The 17499-nt window shown below is 41.8% G+C and overlaps 1 protein-coding gene across 9 annotated transcripts in view; it reads left to right on the top strand.

Annotated features, from left to right (window-relative positions):
* RBFOX1 (RNA binding protein, fox-1 homolog (C. elegans) 1) overlaps positions 1-17499 on the top strand; it is a 1371131-nt gene that overhangs the window by 1258376 nt on the left and 95256 nt on the right. For 7 of the 9 annotated variants that reach the window (XM_011999919.1, XM_011999921.1, XM_011999917.1 and 4 more), the window contains one exon: positions 16012-16092. The exons of the other annotated variants lie outside the window; for them this stretch is intronic. In XM_011999919.1, coding sequence (XP_011855309.1) covers positions 16012-16092 — 81 coding nt within the window. The remainder of the gene's footprint in view (positions 1-16011; positions 16093-17499) is intronic. 9 annotated transcript variants of the gene reach the window in all.

The raw sequence follows: 17499 nt of genomic DNA, 5'->3' as shown, positions 1-17499 counted from the left end.
CATCTGCCAAATTCAAATGTAGTGCACTTCAGTGAGCTGGAACAGGAGAGTCCAGATTTTAGTCCCCAAGCAAAGGATTTTCAGCCTGGAAATGTTCTACTTCAAAGAGTTTATCTTGTACATCTGTTTACCTTTGCCTCCCCTTTTGGTTGCAATTCACTTTGCTTCTTTCCTCTCCTCCCTACATCTGTCTTATCAGATTTTATTCCAGCCCTGCCCATATTTGGCCTTAATTTTTATCTGCGTCCTTCTAGGTCCCACAGAGGGAATGCAGCTCATCTTTGATGAAGCCTGTAGGGTTTTTTGATCTTCAAATAAGATCAGTACTTGCTTATGTGCTAAAAACTGCATTTTTGAAATAAATTGGTTCTCTTTCTTTTGTGTGGGAAGTCTGTCAAGAACTGCTCTCTGCAAAAGCAGGGGGTGTCAAGATGGTCCTTATACAAGAAGCCTCACATCCAGGCTATGGGAGGTAGATGTGGTTTGGATATCTGACTCCGGATAAATTTACAGGGGAAGTTTTAAGTTACTATTGTCCACATAGTGTGAAACTCAAACCATCAACAACAGCAAGCCACTTCCAGGCACTTGCTCTGTGCAGGCGCTGTGCTGAACACCTTGTTTCACCTCAAATCGTCATGAAAATGCCATGCCATTATTTTCATGATGAAATTATAAAGTCAAGGTTTCTGGGAAAGCTTTACCTCATTTGCCAAATCACAGAACTACTATGTGAAAAAATCTGGTTATTATATAAAGGCCTTTTTTTCTAACTTTCAAGCCCATGTTTTTTCACTGCTTTGCTATGCAGCATCGGTGGTAGGCGTGGATGAGGGCATGTCCTCAGTGTCTTCTATTCATTAGGTCACAGTATATAACAATGAGAACACATTTGCATTTAATGTCTGCCACATGCCAGAGTTCATGTTGAGACCTTTACATATAGGTACTTAAGTTAGAAGTTTTCAGGAGAAGTGTTGTTACCTTCCATTTGCAGGTAAATTAGAGCCAGTGAAGTTACGATGCCAGTGGGTGCTGACTGTGAAAGTTAAGGAGTGGGGCCAAAGCTGTATCTCTGTGATTCTAAAGCTTATTTTTTAGCTACAAGTTGCCTCCCACCAATGCTTTAGTTAACCCAAATCCTGGATTAGTGATTCTTAACATGGAGTGACCCTTCTCTTAGGGGAATTTGGCAATTTCTGGAAACATTTCATTGTTACATCTTGGATGGTGGTGGGGGTGGGGATTGGGAAGGGTCGTTCACTGCTGACATCTACTGGGTGGAGGCCAAGGATGCTTCAAAACGCCCTACAATGTGCAAGACATTCCTTGACCACAAATAGTTATCCAGCCCAAAGTGTGAATACTGCTGGGTTTGAGAAATTCTGTCCTCATTGACGCTATTCAAGATGCCACATATTCATGGAATACCTTAACAACTCTCATGCCCCACTGGTTGCTACCACTAATAATGTATGGACAGGTGCAGTCATCAATGGCAGTCAAAGAATTTGAAGACTTTTATGTAAACGTTCCCTCTTTGGAGCATTGTATTGTGTTTGACTCCAGAAGGGAAAAGCATAAACTTTGATTTTATGCCACACAACTGTGTTGGGAGTCCCCAAGACCACTCTCAGGTTCGATGATGGATTAGAAGGACTCAGAGTTCAAAAAGGCTGTTACACTCACAGTTTGTTATAACAAAAGGATACAGATGAAAAATTAGCAAAGAGGAAAAGTGCATGGGATGAAGTTTAGAAGAAACCCAGCAAAAGCTTCCAGGTATCCTCTCACAGTGGAGTCACACAGATGTGCTTCATTTTTCCAGACATGCCATGTGATAGCACAGGCATAGTGTTATCAGTGAAGCTCACCTGAGCCTTAGTGTCCAGTGTTTTTATTAGAGGCTTCTCACATAGGCAAGCTGCACCTGCATGACTGACCAACTCTCAGACCTCAGCCCATGCTATGGAGGTGTGAGGAACAGGAATTCACCATAAATGGTTACCATAAACAATTGGATCAAACCTGTATAGTGTGGTCCAAGGCCTCAGGCATACAGTAACAATTTTTTTGTTTCTGAGATGGAGTCTCTCACTCTGTCACCCAGGCTGGAGTGCAGGGGTGTGATCTTGTCTCACTGCAACGTCCGCCTCCCAAGTAGCTGGGATTACTGGTGCCCACCACCACACCCAGCTAATTTTTGTATTTTTAGTAGAAGTGGGGTTTCATCAAGTTAGCCAGGCTGGTCTTGAACTCCTGACCTCAAGAAATCCTCCCACATCGGCCTTCCAAAGTGCTGGGATTACAGGTATAAGCCACCATGCCTGGCCCAAAAATAGTCTTATCAGGCAGAGAATATTCTAAGGGTTGTTATTTCATCTCCCAGCATCTGGCCAAAGTCCAATCCTAAGGACAAGCTGTTTTGGAAAATGTGCAAGGTTTGAGGTAGCTAAGGCCTGCTAGAGTCAACCCTTCCCTGCACAACCATTAAAAAAAAAAAAAAAAAGAAATGTAAACTTGCAATGTATAGTGACATCCATAATGATGGTAGCAATGAGGATGATGATGGCATAAGAAACGTACCACTGGGTAGCTTGAATCTAGGAAAAAACAAGCCAAATTTAGTTTTGAAAGAGAAAAGAATGTGCAGCTTGTTAGCTTAAAGCGGGGGTCGCAAACAACTTCTCAGTGTAGGGCCAGTGTTTTTAACTTTGTGATCCCTATGATCCCTGTTACAACTACCGAGTTCTGCCATTGCTGTGTAAAAGTAGCCATAGACAAGATGTAAAGAAATGGGCATGACTGTTTTCCAACAAAACTAAGGACCTGGAAGTTTAGATTGTATACAATTTTCATGTGTCACATAATAGTTGCTTTTTTTCAAACATGTAAAATGTGATTGCCAAAATGTGATTGCCATTCTCAGTTTATGGACTGTGCAAAAACAGTGCCCCTACTTTGCTGAGCTTGGCTGGAAGAGCTCAGTGGTAATAAAGCCACTGGGTTAAGCCCTGGAGAGTTTCTCTTTTAGTTTCTTAAATTGCACAGTTTTAGCAGTTATATACTGCATGAACCCATGATCTTAGCTGGATGGCGTTCAGTTGTTTGATGTTCATCAGGGAAGGGTCAAAGAGAGGAGACCATGTATTAACACTTATTACTTGTTTCCATGAATTCGCCTTTTATTGCAGAATCATAGTGTTGGGCACTAGACACCGTAACTAGGTGCCGAGGTAGCAAAACAAACCCAGGTCTTCCCTGTAAAAGTCAACAGGGTAGGAGAAGGATGCAAAACAAGCTATCGGTGAGTGTGTAGTACACAGTGATACCTGCTAGAGCCGAAACAACAACAAGACTCTCTGCATTGAATTAAAGGGGTGGTGTAAATTGAGTCTTAAAGGGTAAGAGTTCACCTGGCAAGAAAGTGGGTAAAGATCATTGCAGGAGGGAATATGGAGGTGGTTGGTAGGGTCCCAAGGTGTTTCTCAACCTTTATCTTTAGAATCCATTGAGAAAACTTTAAAAAAAATACACATGCTTGATCTTCACCTGATACCTACTGATGGGAATTTCTGAACCAAGTTAGCGTTTTTTCCAAAGGCTGAGAAATATTGATCTGTTGAGATCACAGAGTACCTTCTAGAGAAAGGTTGCAAAAGACCTGAAAATTTTACATAACGAAATCTGAATTTTGGAATTTATCCTTTCAGTGGCAGGCAGCCATTGAAAGTTCTATTAAAAATAACAATTGTAATAAAAAATGAAAATAAGCAAAACACCTGTTGGTGAGTTAGCACTTGCATCTATACTCACGGTGAGTAACAGTCTTATAATTAAGACTCTTATTATTACTAATATGTGCTTTAAGCCCTGTGGTGCTGGGAGACTTAGGAACAGATTATCAACTACTCAGCAACCCTGGAGATTGGGTTCTTAATTACTAATCTAGTGCCTAAGACAAAGGCTATTGTGAAACTTATTTCCTGGTTTTGTCTAGATCTTTTAAGAAAGTAAATTACTGGCAATTTCAAACCCAAGGTGACATGATTTTTTTTAATGTTTTAAACTGATTAGATTATAAACTCTTTAATTCGAAACTTTTTGCTTCCCATTTTTATTGCTCTTTTCAAAATTTATTGTTCACTCTTATTCCCCCAACCAATTAAGTTGGTGTGTAAATACAAATAAATTGACCCAATAGTGTGTAATACCCTTTCTGTTAATTATATGTAGATACTCATTCTCTAAGTATAAAACAGAGCTGTCCTGTTCTTTGTCCTTTGAAAATGTAGTTTCGAAGAACCAACTGACAAATGGTAAAACCCTACTTTGAGTGACTACATCGATGACAGTTAATGCATTTCTGGAACTTCCATGGAACTGTTATAACCCATTACAGTCGAAATATTGGTTTATGAAAAATTAATAAAGCCAGTGGAAAATGGAATTCCACATCTGCATTAGCTATTTACACCATAAGAATCAGCCAGAATTAATTATGCCGTATGCTACATTCTAATGAGTTTTTCATTAAACTGTATACCATTATGGAAACTAAACAAGGATTATTCAAAGAATAATGCCAACGGCTGTTATTTTGTCGAGAGATTAGTTAATGGGTTATATATTTAAATCTGATGCAAAGGTTAATCGATGCACACTTATTGTATTAAACCCAGTATCATTTTAAAACACGAACACCCCAATATCACTGATATTTCCTCTGGAGAAAAAAAAAACCCATTTGTATGATTCTAGTGTTTGTTTGATGTGCACGTGGTATTGTAAAGATTAAAATCCTCCCTATTAGTTCTCTTTCATTTTTGAAAATGATTTTCACCAGCTGAAATATTATGTTTGTTTTTAGCCAGAACAGGGGAAGGGGGAGTGTGTGTGTGTATGTTGTGGCAGGCATAGACAACTTCATCCAATCCGTCTTTAAGAGACTGAAAGGTGACGTGTATTTTCTACTCTCACCAAAAAAGTGAGGTCAAAATTTTAAGCCTAAGCTGAGAAGGCTTGGGAGGGCAATTCAAGATGAAGAATCTCCTCCTCATTCCACTAATAGAGTCCCTCCCTAAATAGTTCTGTAATAGTACTTGAAATACGCAAGAAGCAATCAGAGAAGCCTCTCTAGATAGGTTTTCAGGGTCTTACAGCATCTTAGAGGCTCTTATTCCTAAGATGAGATGAGAGTATGGAAGGCCTTCTAGGTTCTTTGCCAACACTTGTAAACTCCACTGTTTTCAGTTGAACGACAGTTTCTAATTTTTTTTCCTAATCAGAGAGTGCAAACTAAAATGTTTTTAGGAACAGGCTGAGAGATAAGTAAGTGAAATATCCCAAACTGGAGGCACTATGTCTCGATTATAGCAAGTAGTGGCTTCTCACCGTTGCCCACAGTGGCTCTGCCAGACAGGAATCCTTGCCCAGGCACCCATGGTCTGTCCCCGACTTCCCACTAGAAGCTAGACATGTCTTATCACAAAACTCCTAAATGTAAGTGCTTGCAATTCATTTAATATTAAAATATTTGCTATTAACTATTATGTTTAGCATTGTGTTTACTGGCCAAACAAAATAGTTGAATAGCTCTAAATTTGCTATTCCCTTTCTTAAAACCAAAATAAGTCCTCAGAGCATCATTGTTTTAGATACCCAATAACAATTGCTATTTCCATGATTATTGTTGATTCACTTACTGATTACTATTTGCCAAACACTTTCATGCCGTAGTTCTAATCCTCAGTAATATTCGATAAAGTACACATTTTTGTCCCTATTTGATAGATGCAAACACTGAGGGTCAGAGCAGTACAGCGATTTACCCGAAGTCAACTCACTTGAAGTCAGCAAGGTCAGGAACCAGAACAAAGTTAAAAGTTTCAAAGCCTATGCTTTTTCAACAACACTATAGAAATCTCAAACATTCACTATTTCTCCTGTCTGCATTTTCCTCCTCTATGTCTTATTCCAATCTTGCAAGTAGGATTTTTCTTATCTGTAGAAGATACATTTTGCCCAAAGGCTTCCTTGGTTGGATTTAAAACCCTATTGCAAATTCTTAAACATAATCAGGAGGTTCTAGCTAACATCTGTAGCCTAGAAGAGTCAGGTGTTTCCAGCCAGATGGCAGCTTCAGAATTCTTAGATGTGGCTTTGTTGTAATGCGGGTAATGGGTATTGATCATTCTCATGCTGAAGGTTGTGTTTTTATCAACTCAGGACCAAGTATCACTATTGATAAACAGGTGTAGCTTTGAGAGTGTCTAAACTTTGGAGTCAGACAAAACTGGCTTATAGTTTAGCTTTATTATACTTTTTCTCTGAGCTTTCATTTCCTCTTGGGTTTGATAAGAAAAAAGCATATATGTAGAGTACATCTTGTATAGCACCTGAAACCCAGTGCCACCTTAATGGGCACTGTCAAGATTAGCAGTACCTGAGGTTGCTATGTAGTCCCTAGCATTTTACTGTTGTCAGCACCATCTGCATCCCCTGGAAGCCTATGAGAAGTGCAGGGTCTCAGGCCCCACCCCATACCCCCTAGATAAGAATCTGCATTTAGAAGAGTCCCAGGCGATTCGGAGCATAGTAGAGTTTGAGAAGCAAGGCCCTAGTAGTCCTCTTATCTATATATTGACACCCATAATTCTGAAGGAGAAACATCTTGCAAGATAAAACTTATTTCCATTGTTTTTGTTGTAGCCAAGTTGATACACCTCCACAAATACTATATGGAACAACTTTTTGAATTTCTTTCTTTTTTGAGACGGAGTCTCCATCACCCAGGTAGGAGTGCAGTGGTGTAAGCTCAGCTCATTGCAACCTCTGTCTTATGGGTTCAAGCAATTCTTGTGCCTCAGTCACCCAAGTAGCTGGGGTTACAGGTGTATGCCACCATGCCTGGCTATTTTTTTTTTTTTTTTTTGGTTAGAGATGGGGTTTTGCCATGTTTGCCAGGCTGGTCTTGAACTCCTAGCCTCAAGTGATCCGCCTGCCTTGGCCTTCCAAAGTGCTGGGATTACAGGCAGGGTCACCACATCTGGCCTAATTGTTTTGTTGTTTTGAAACAATGAATTCAAAATAAATTTTGAGCAAATATTTTTAAAAGCCTGTGTTTTTAAAAAGTTTGAACAAAAATGAAATAAAATTAATTTTTTGGCAAGTGTTGATCAAATGATAGCCTCTGAAATACTTAGTGCCATTTCCCTGGGGAAGGGCTAATGGTGTACTGAGAGACAGTTACTGTTAGCATTGTTTCAAGCTGTAAAGGGATCTTAGAACATTGATCAGCAAACTTTGTCTGTAAAGGGCCAAACAGTAAACACTTTAGCCTCTGCAGGCCATAAGGTCTCTATGCAATTACTCAGCCCTGTCATTTTAGCAGAAAATCAGCCATACACAAAAATGAATAGAGGTAGCTGTCTTCCAATGAAACTTTACTTATTAGATACTGAAACTTGAGTTTCATACTATTTTCACTGCTCAAATGTTGCTGTGATTTTTGTCAACCATTTAAATTGTAAAAAGCATTCCTAGCTCACAGACCATATAAAAATAGGTGGGGGGCCGGGGGTTGGGGCAGGGAAGAGGTTGAATTTGGCCAAAAGTCTGTAGTTGGGCAGCACTTGATTTAGAAGATGATTGTTAGAACCATGAGTCCAGGAATCTGGTTGGTATGATTTGCCGTCAGCCTCATAAGATCTGAGTCACCTCGGACAAGAACAAAGAGTTCTCTATGCTCCAATATGTTCATCTATTAAATGGGTATAAAAATAGTGTCTGTCCTAGAGGGTCATTAAGAGTAAATGATAATCGAAGTTGAAGTTGGACACAATACCCAGTGGTTCTCAGGGATTCAGTAAAACACTTTGGGAGCTCTTGTTGTTAGATTTATCATATTAAGTTAAATATTTTGTGTCAATGCCACTATTAGCCTAAATTTTGGCTGCAGGAGATTAAGTGAACAGTTTGAGTGAGTCATTAAAATTTTCAAACAATAAACAATCAAGGAACAAATTGTTCTTCTTTGTATTATTCTTATGACTTCTCCAAAAAGTCTCAAGTAATGTCAAAATAAAAAGCAAAAAGAGGAAACAAACAAGCAGTGGTGTATTTCTTCTTGAATATTACAAAAACCAAAGCTTATAAAAATAAATTGGAGTGAGGGATTATTTACACTATAGACAGATTCACTTCAGGGCCCCTTTAAATATGGAAATCCCTTGGTACAATTAAAACATGATTTGATTTATAAGGAGTAAACATTCAGAGCAACATTTTTTCTGCAACATCTGTGCCCAAATGGAAATATCCCTATACTTAAAACTCTACCATAACCCTTCAGAGCAGTTCATCTTTCAGGCTGGTATAAAAGCATTAGGGATTAACTGTGAAAATATTCTTACATGGATTAGCTCAATGCTAGTCTGATGTCCAAAAGTGCGTGACTGTAAAACTATCCACAGTCTATTGGGGCTTTGGGTAAATTTTGGATAAATCTGTCAATTGAAAGCAGTCACCTCCATCGATAGGGACCTCATGGTAACCTCTTTGGCTTTTAGGTCCAAGAGAAGTTTGAGGCTTGGGGGTCACTTTATCGGGGACTCTCATGATAAGGTAGGTAGGTGTATTAGCTGGCTAGTGCTGCTATAGCAAAGTATCACAGACTGGGTGGCTTAACCAGCAGTCCCCAACCATTCTGGCACCCGGGTTGGGTTTTGTGGAAGGCAGTTTTTCCACGGATCAGGTAAGGGGGATGGTTTCAGGATGATTCAAGTGCATTTCTTGTGTACTTTATTTCTAATATTACTACATTGTAATATATAATGAATTAATTATACAACTCGCCATAATGTAGAATCAGTGGGAACCCTGGGCTCGTTTTCTTACAACTAGACAGTCCCATCTGGGGGTGATAGGAGGCAGTAACAGATCAGGCATTAGATTCTGATAAGGAACACACAACCAAGATCCCTAGCATGCTCAGTTCACAATAAGATTCCCACTTTTGAGAAAATCTGACAGGAGGTGGAGCTCAGGCAGTAATGTGAACAATGAGGAGAGGCTGTCAATACACATGAAGCTTTGCTTCGCTCACCTGCAGCTCACTTCCTGCTGTGTGGCCCAGTAAGGTCTGTGGCCCGGGGGTTGGGGAAGCCTGGCTTAAACAGAAGTTTATTTTCTCACAATTCTGGATGCTGGAGGTCTGAGATCATGTGTTGGCAGGGTTGGTTTCTTCTGAGGCCTCTCTCCTTGGCTTGCAGATGGCCATCTTCTCTGTCTTCACGTGGGTTTCCCTGTGTGTCCTCGTCTCCTCTTCTTGTAAGGAGATGTGTCAGATTAAGGCCCACCCGTATGGCCTCATTTTAACTTAATTACACCTTTAAAGACCTCTCTGCAAGTAGTCACATTCTGAAGTACTCAGAGTTATAACATTTAAAAATGATTCTACCATAATGGACTGAAGGAAGGACTCATTGATGAAATGAGTGACAATTTAGGAACCCAAACAACTTATTTTTCATCTAAAATTTACCTCTGTTTGGTAAGGCTTTTGGGAAAAGACTTAGTTGTTTTGTGCCTCTTTTAATGTCAGTAAGGAAGGACTATTGACATCAGACCCCTGTTATGGAGGGACAAATGCAAAGTAAATATTCTTTGGCAAATATTGAAGAAAGCTTTTTCTTGATGTAGAATGAAAACATTTCTAGCATTGATTCCTATTTCTACTAAACTTTCAGTTATGATAGCATTATTTAGCAGAAATATAGAATTTTGGCCAAAACCATAATAGTTATATCTAATAAAAATTGTTCTCAAATAATTATACTTAGTGAGCAATGTGACTAGTTATGTAGACTAAGGTTTGGTTTGATATTCAGAATCATTCTTTTGTTCCTTTTCATGTATACATTTGTTACTGAGCATATGAGCACTAAAAGTGATAACGTGTCATGCTCTGGAAAAGCACATGGAGTTCAACAGATGTGCCCCAAAGCCCAGCACAGTGCCTGGCACATACACTAGTAGATGCCAGTAAGTACCTGCCAAATGAATGGTAATACTCACTACACCATAGTCTCCTAGCTGAACACTAGAGGCAGAGGGACTAATAAGCGCTTGTACTCACTCAGCCATTGCCCTGCAGGGTTCTAGGGTGCTCCTCTTAGCCCTCTTTCCAGAGTAAGCTTCTTTCCTTGGCAGAGTGACATTAGGAAAGCCAGATCTCAGTGGAGAGTTCTATTTTTGTGTGACTCTGCACCAGCACACAGAGGTTTGTAGAGGAGGAATGTCAAGGTTCTTGGTCTTGCACTGATAGAAGTAACACGGACACAGGTGGAGTGGTTTTAAGAAGCGAAAAGTGTAATAGGCAAGAAAGGAGAAAGAAAGAAAAGAACCGCTTCCCCATACAAAGACCAGGGAAAGGGGCATGGAACAAAGAGAAAGTCTGTGTGTGGCAGAGAAGTGGTAGATTATAGGGGAGGCTGAAGGAGGTGGTGTCTGATTTGCATACAGCCCAGGGGATTGGTTTGGCCAGGTGTGTCATTTGCGTAGCTGGCAAAAAACCTGGCCCTCCCACCTTAGTCCTTTAATATGTAAATGCGGGTCGCCATGATGTTCTGAACACATGGTGTTATCTGGAGGTGGCCATTACACTGGGCACAGGTGGTGATGAGAAGACAGCAGGAATCACTATACTGAGTGAACCCTGTTTCTAATGGCTGGTATTTGCATATCAAAGCTTTCCTGCCCAGCTCTTCAAGCAGTCTTTTCTGTTAGAAAAGAGATGGTTTGGGGGTGCTTTCTTGTGACAGGAAAATTTCCACCTAGAACGTTTACCCTTATTATCTGCCTTAATTTCTTAATAACTCCTGTATTAGAGGTACAGACAGTGGAAGACATATACAGAAACTTCCTGCACAGGTACCCCAGAATACTCATTCCATCTTAGCTATTTCATAAAGTCTAGCTGTTGCTCTCTGCGTCTTCCAGGGGATTCTTCAGATATTCTAACACATCTTCATCTTGGAGCTCATGAAGCTAATTGACCGCTCCCAGTTGCCAGGCAGTTGGGATGTTCCTTTCACATTTTTTTTTTTTTAATTTGCAAATTATGTAGGAAAGGTTCTAGTTATTCACCATGTGCTGGCTTGGAACTGTGCCTAGTTGATACTAAAAGGAAAGGGGCAGACATTGCCAAAACACCCTTTTCTTGCTTCCCATCCTCCATTTTAATTTTATTTCTTGAAAGTATAGCACGACTGCCTATCATAAACCTTTGGATTCTCTCTTCATTTGCTTCCTGCCTCTTAGTCTAGGTTCCTGAATGCATGAGGATAGGAAGATAAACACATGATTCCTGATCTCTTTGAATTAGTAGCATCAATGGGGAAAGACACTCTCTAAATAGATTACAACACCACAATTTTAAAAAGCAGAGAAAGGAAGCTGAACTTGGCCAGACAAAGGTACATAGATAGGGTTTCTAGGAGAAGGCAGAGCTGAATCCAGAAAGGAGTTATCTAGAGTAAGGAAAAGATTTCCTGGAAAAAGACAAAGCGTCTGCAAAGGCACGGAGGTGTGAAACCGCACTGCTGTTCCGGTTTTAGTCCAGTTTTCCTCACTTCGGGGTTGGCAGCAGAGTAAACACTTTTCAACACTTCCTTCTTCCTGTCTGTGATGGGAAGCATCCTTTCTAGGCTTGTCCCTGCCCCTTCAGGGGCCACGAATGATCCCCTACACACTGCAGGTAGACTATGGCTGAGCAGAAAGGGTTCTGATGCCCAATCTGAGGCCTTGACCCTGGCTTACCCCTTCCCTCACTGGAGGATTCCAAATCCTGCTGGAGAGTAGCTGTGGGACATCTTGCCAGGACGTGGGGATGCTGATGACCCAGCACTCAGAGCAGGCAAGTGTGACAGGTTTTGGAACGGGCTCTGATTATTCTGAGATTGAGGTCTGTCCCATGGAGCTCAGTCTCTGCCAGGTGCTGGTACAGTCATCGACAGTCCGGGCTGTCCAGGTTTCTTGTTAGACTGGATGAGCCAACTTTGTAAGAACCAGGAAAGAAGAGACAACACGTGAAATAGATTGAAGCTATTTCAATCTATAAAAGTTAGATGTAGTTTGTAAGTCTATTTAAACTTTAGGCATGGAAATTTCCTGCCATGAACAATAGGCAGAAGGAGGATTGGTTGGAAAAAAAAAAACACTATTTTTAGCAAAGATAGAAGTGGAGAGTTCTTTTTAAAAATGTATTATAATTCAATCATATGCATTAATCCTTCTGAGGACCAGGTATTTTGCTAGGTGCTGGGAATGAAAAGATGCATATGATTTGGCTCTACCCCAGCTGGGTTTTGGAGTTCAGATGACCAATACGTAAGTAGAAAATTGTAGTACAGGACCACGAAGGATCTATCAGGGAGGTTTAAAAATGTAAGATCAGAGCATAGAATAGGGGGTGACTAATTCACCCCTGAGGACTAGTCACTTTTAAACTACGTTGGAGGAGGACAAGGGAAGCCACTTTGTTTAAGTTGAACCACATGAACTTGGCAACATTCAATTCTATTTGTCCAAAAAAAAAAAAAGTCAGTTTCAAATGGTTTAACTCATGCAGGAATGGCATGAAAGACTAATTCCCTTCAACTCTCATCAAATGGGAATCATTCCCTACTGGCTATGTTGAGAATGCTTGTGAGAATTCCAGGTCAATAAGAAAGGGTAATACTGAAATTGATTAATTCCATTCTGGCTAAAGAGTGGGTAGGTAGTGGTATAAATTGACCCCAGATGTCATCCTTAAATTATAAGGAATTTGTTAAAAGCACGGAAGTCTGAGAAGTACCGATGTCACCATTTGATACAGATGAAGGTTCCTGGTATCTGACAGTAGAAGGTTTATGTTGAAGGCTAGGGATGGACAGAAGATGCAGCTCAGTGGACTCACTGAAGAGCTATATAGAGAAGCACTTGGAATGACATTGTAGGCACTCTTCATACTGCTACTTGTACCTTATTACCTGTTTGACTTACTTTTTAAAACAAACACACTTACCCTTCCCTGCCCCCAAAAAAATTCAAGGAGGTTGCAGTGTTCTCTGCTGCTTTGGTTTTGTTGAATTCAAAGCTTCCTTTTAAGAAAAGGTCACAAAGCACTAAGGGAACATACAGTAAGTACTTTGCAAATTAAATTGGAGGATGCTTTTAGATAAAACAAAAACCAAGTCCTGTGAAGGCATAGATTTTGTTTTACAAAAGGTCAAAATCATTGCATAAAGTTTTGTTTTTTGGTTTTTTTGTTTTTTGTTTTTTGTTTTTTTTACTATTAAGAAAGTATCCAAAAGAAGTTATTTCAGTCCAGGTTCTCAGAATCCACAGCTTAAAAAAAAATTAGGAATGCTTCATTATGCCCTGCCAGAGGTTAGCTTTCCAGGCAAAAATCTGTGCTGTGTCCCAGTGGTATTCTATAAATTGCATCAAGGATATTGAAAATTGACCCAAGGGTTTTAACCATACAATACTGAAATGTCCTTCCGCATATGTTTTTGTTACAGTTATACATTTTTCTCTTGAAATTTAGGCACCCCAAGAAACTTCAGATCTGATTTTAAAAGTGTTTTTTTCTAACCAGGCATGCACAGGAGAGAAGGCTGAGGAGCTTTCCCTAAATCCACCTGCTAGGATCCTATTCTAGATGATTCTGATCTGATAACTCTGTGTGTTCTATAGAAACATTCATTTCTAAGATTTCTAGCAGTGAGCAGAAGCACATGGATAACCACTGTAGAGTCACAGAGGAGTACTCATCAATAAAGAGCACTGACTGTAGAGGAGACAACTGTCCTTCCTGGTGTAGGTAGCTTGCCTCCCCTTGGTTGGTTTCATATCCCAATCTCCATTCTTTGAAGTTTGGTTTGTTTGTTATTAATCCCCAGTGACCTGCTAAAACTGGAAATACCTGAGGAGAGGTTAAACCATGTAAAGGATCATCTCATACCTTGTGATAAACTTTTTTTTTTTTTTTTTGAGGGGGAGTTTCACTCTTGTCACCCAGGCTGGAGTGCAGTGGTGTGATCTTGGCTCACTGCAACCTCCACCTCCTGGGTTCAAGCGATTCTTCTGCCTCAGCCTCCTGAGTAGGTGGAATTACAGGCGCCTTCCACCATGCCCAGCTAATTTTTGTATTTTTATTAGAGACAAGATTTCACCATGTTGGCCAGGCTGGCCTCGAACTCCTAACCTCAGGTGATCTGCCTGCCTCGGCCTCCCAAAGTACTGGAATGACAGGCATGAGCCAGCACACCTGGCTGATACACTGTTTTTAAATGAAGAAGAAAGAACTACTAGTTTAGCACAGGTGGATCATGACTGACACCCCTCCAGACTCTTGATATATTTACTACCGAGAGAAGGTTAGTTATTTTCAAGTTAATTTCACTGTTGTGTGAAGGGTTATTTTGGGGGTGGGGGTGGTTCTTCTCCAGCTGTAAGCATAGGATACCAGATCGAAAAGGACTATGGGACATTCCTTCAGGTGGAACCTCTGATCCTGGGCCACTTCTCCCTGGGAAAGAGTGGATGGAGTTGTCAGACTGGTAACAGGGGAAGAGTGAGATGGGTTACCAAGAACTGTATCTGGTTTACTCTCCGTTGATGACATCCCCCGTAGTCCCTCTATGTAGCAGGGCCCCACACACTTTGGAAGTTTAAACTACATTTTTGTTGATCGTAGGGAAGATACAGAAGGACCACAGAACTATTCCCTAGGGCAAGTCTCCAGGGATGTAGAAAAGTTCCCTGTTCTGGGGAACTTGTAAGGTTGGCTTCTTATCCTGGGAGATTGCTTTCCCGTGGTGGTCCTGACAGGGGAACCCAAATCAAACTGGGGTGGTTGACCTTCCCTCGCCAGGGAAGTGACCAGAAACCACAGGGAGGCATTTCCATCACCAGTAATGGCCTTAAAACTCCTCAGAATTCTAATTCTTTTCAAAGTCTTGGAGTTTGAGTCTTGCAGCAGTGGGAAAGTAGAATTGATACCCTGACAATTCCTGACCCCGGTCATCCCTGGAGTGGGTGGTTGTTCAAAATCTGTCATAGATTGAGGAGGTATGTCAGGATTCCACCATTATTCGCCGCTGTAAAATTCCATCTTGCGAGGATAAACCTAGTGCCCTTCGCTTTAAATCAGGAGGAGGCAAGTCATTGCTGCAATGCAGCCGTGGTTTGGAGGATGAGCTAGGCAGCCTCTCTGGCTGGAAGGCAGAGAGCTTTAGGGAAGAAAGTGGGAATGCAGAAGCCAAAGATTCTCTCACCCAGTGTCCAGTGTGGGTCCAGGGTGGGTCCCAGGGATGGCAAAAAGTTGCAATTTTTCTTTCTCTGCCTTACTTTGGTTCTTCCTCTGAAGAACCGATTCGGAAAGACTGATGTTTGAAGGAAGGTACAGTTTTCCATAAACGTATCAACATGTATGCTTACTATTACTTGAGTGATTATTACATGCCAGCCCCTGCCCTGGGTACATCTCCAGTCATACGATGCACAGCCCTTCTCGGAGGTAGGTATATTTACCCCTGTTTTCCAGATGGAAACACCGAGGCACAGAGAGGTACAGTGACTTGCCAGATCACACACAGTGAAGAGGTGTCTGAGTCAGGCTTACTCTCTAGTTCCCTCCAATATTTCTCAAGTTCCCTTTTCAGGATACCACGCTGCTTCCATTCCTGATCTGAACCTGGGCCCTGGGTCAACCACAGCACGCTACACAACCCCGTGTGAAAAGTCATGTCGTGTGCTTGGCGGGCCGGGTTGCTGAGGGTGGGGGGGGCTTCCATTGATTCCCTTTGGCTAAGGCAGGGGGCTTTGTTGGGTGCCCTTGTCCTGCGCTCTGGGATGTGGCCGTTTTCATTTCTCTGCGTTTCTCGGTTGCATTGCCGTGATCTCTCAAGGTGTAGTGTGCCAATTCCCAAACCAGATACCATCTCTCTCTCTCTTTCGTAGGCACGGTCCTGTTGTGCCAGGCCAACCAGGAGGGATCTTCCATGTACAGTGCCCCCAGTTCACTTGTATATACTTCTGCAAGTAAGCCCACTGTCGTGGCTCTTTTTGTTTTGTGACATAAATCTGAGTCCAATCACCTTCCCTGCCATGTAAGTGCTCTCCCCCTCCCTCTGCCCCTCCCTCTCTGTGGCTCTCTCTGAGGTGAAGTTAATTTTCATAAGCATGTCTCTGTCTCCCATGCCACTTCCCAGATGTCCTGGACATTCTTTGTTAGATCCATCAGGATTGGGTCCCAGCGGTTGGGAATGTGGGCATGGGGTTGGTGGGGAGGGGCATGGGAGGGTGGGAAGCTCTAGCTTATTGCCTGCCTTCTAGCATAGCTTTGCAAATTAATGTAAAAATAGTTTAAATAGCATATACAGGCCACCCAAAAGGCACTGTTGCCTAGCAAAAGATGCTTGACCAGCAGAATTCTTGTCCACAGTTGTCTCACGGTGCAGCTAGTCACTTGTTTCCTAGGCTGTTCTGTCCTTTGCTATGTAATTCCAGTAAGGAGGAACAGGAGCAGGAGGAGGAGCAGGACCAGGAGGAGGAGGAGCAGGAGGAGGTGGTGGAGCAGGAGGAGCAGCAGGAGGAACAGCAGGAGGAGGAGGAGGAGGAGCAACAGAGAGATAAATGTGGTTCCCCCCTCATTTAATCAAGTGCAGGGGCAGCAACAGTAAATAATTGTCTTTTAAAAAGTTGGGGCACTTGTAAACATAGGTAAGTCTAGCCATCAGGTCCTGGAGGGAAGAGACCCAAAATACAGGAAGTAGATCACAATGTTGACGTAGAAGAACCGAAGATTTCTCTGCCTCAGATGGATGCTCTGGGTTGAAGGATGCCCTACCCTCACCCCAATTCCCAGAGCAGGCAGAAGAATTAAAGTTACCACTGACTCTACCATGTTCTCCCAGAGGGTATACCCCTTCTGAAAGAGTCTCCCAGCCACAGCTGAAACTTTATCACGTGTTCTATACAATGTGTGTAAATCCTGTGAAGTTCCCATAACTGCTGAATGAGTTGTCTTTAGGGTCAGTGCTTAAAAGTGAGTCTGGGTGCCTGGAGTAGGGTTGGGGGCTGCTTCTCAGAGTAGTTGTAAAAGGCAAGGATGGGGAGGAGAGCAGGAGTACCAGGCTTGAGGGATAAGACACAGGAGAATCCTCACCGTCATGCCAAAGCCAAACATCTTCATTTCCTAAATTGTGAAGCTGAGGAAAAGCAACCTCCTCACTGTTGGGGCAAAGGTTACCACAGTCACAGGGAACCAAAAATATCATGTGACACACACAAGGGTCTGAAGTATTCAGGAGGTCTGACGGCCAGTTGTTTCTCACAATTAGGTTTGTTGTTGTTGTTGATTTTGAGACTAAGTCTCACTCTGTTACCCAGGCTGGAGTGCAGTGGTGCCATCTCATCTCACAGCAACTGCTGCCTCCTGGGCTCAAG

The sequence above is a fragment of the Mandrillus leucophaeus genome, unplaced genomic scaffold (genome assembly GCF_000951045.1).
Source record: "Mandrillus leucophaeus isolate KB7577 unplaced genomic scaffold, Mleu.le_1.0 Scaffold609, whole genome shotgun sequence".
Taxonomy (NCBI): Eukaryota; Metazoa; Chordata; class Mammalia; order Primates; family Cercopithecidae; genus Mandrillus; species Mandrillus leucophaeus.
The sequence above is the reverse complement of the archived record's forward strand: the minus strand, read 5'-3'. Positions and strand labels throughout refer to the sequence as shown.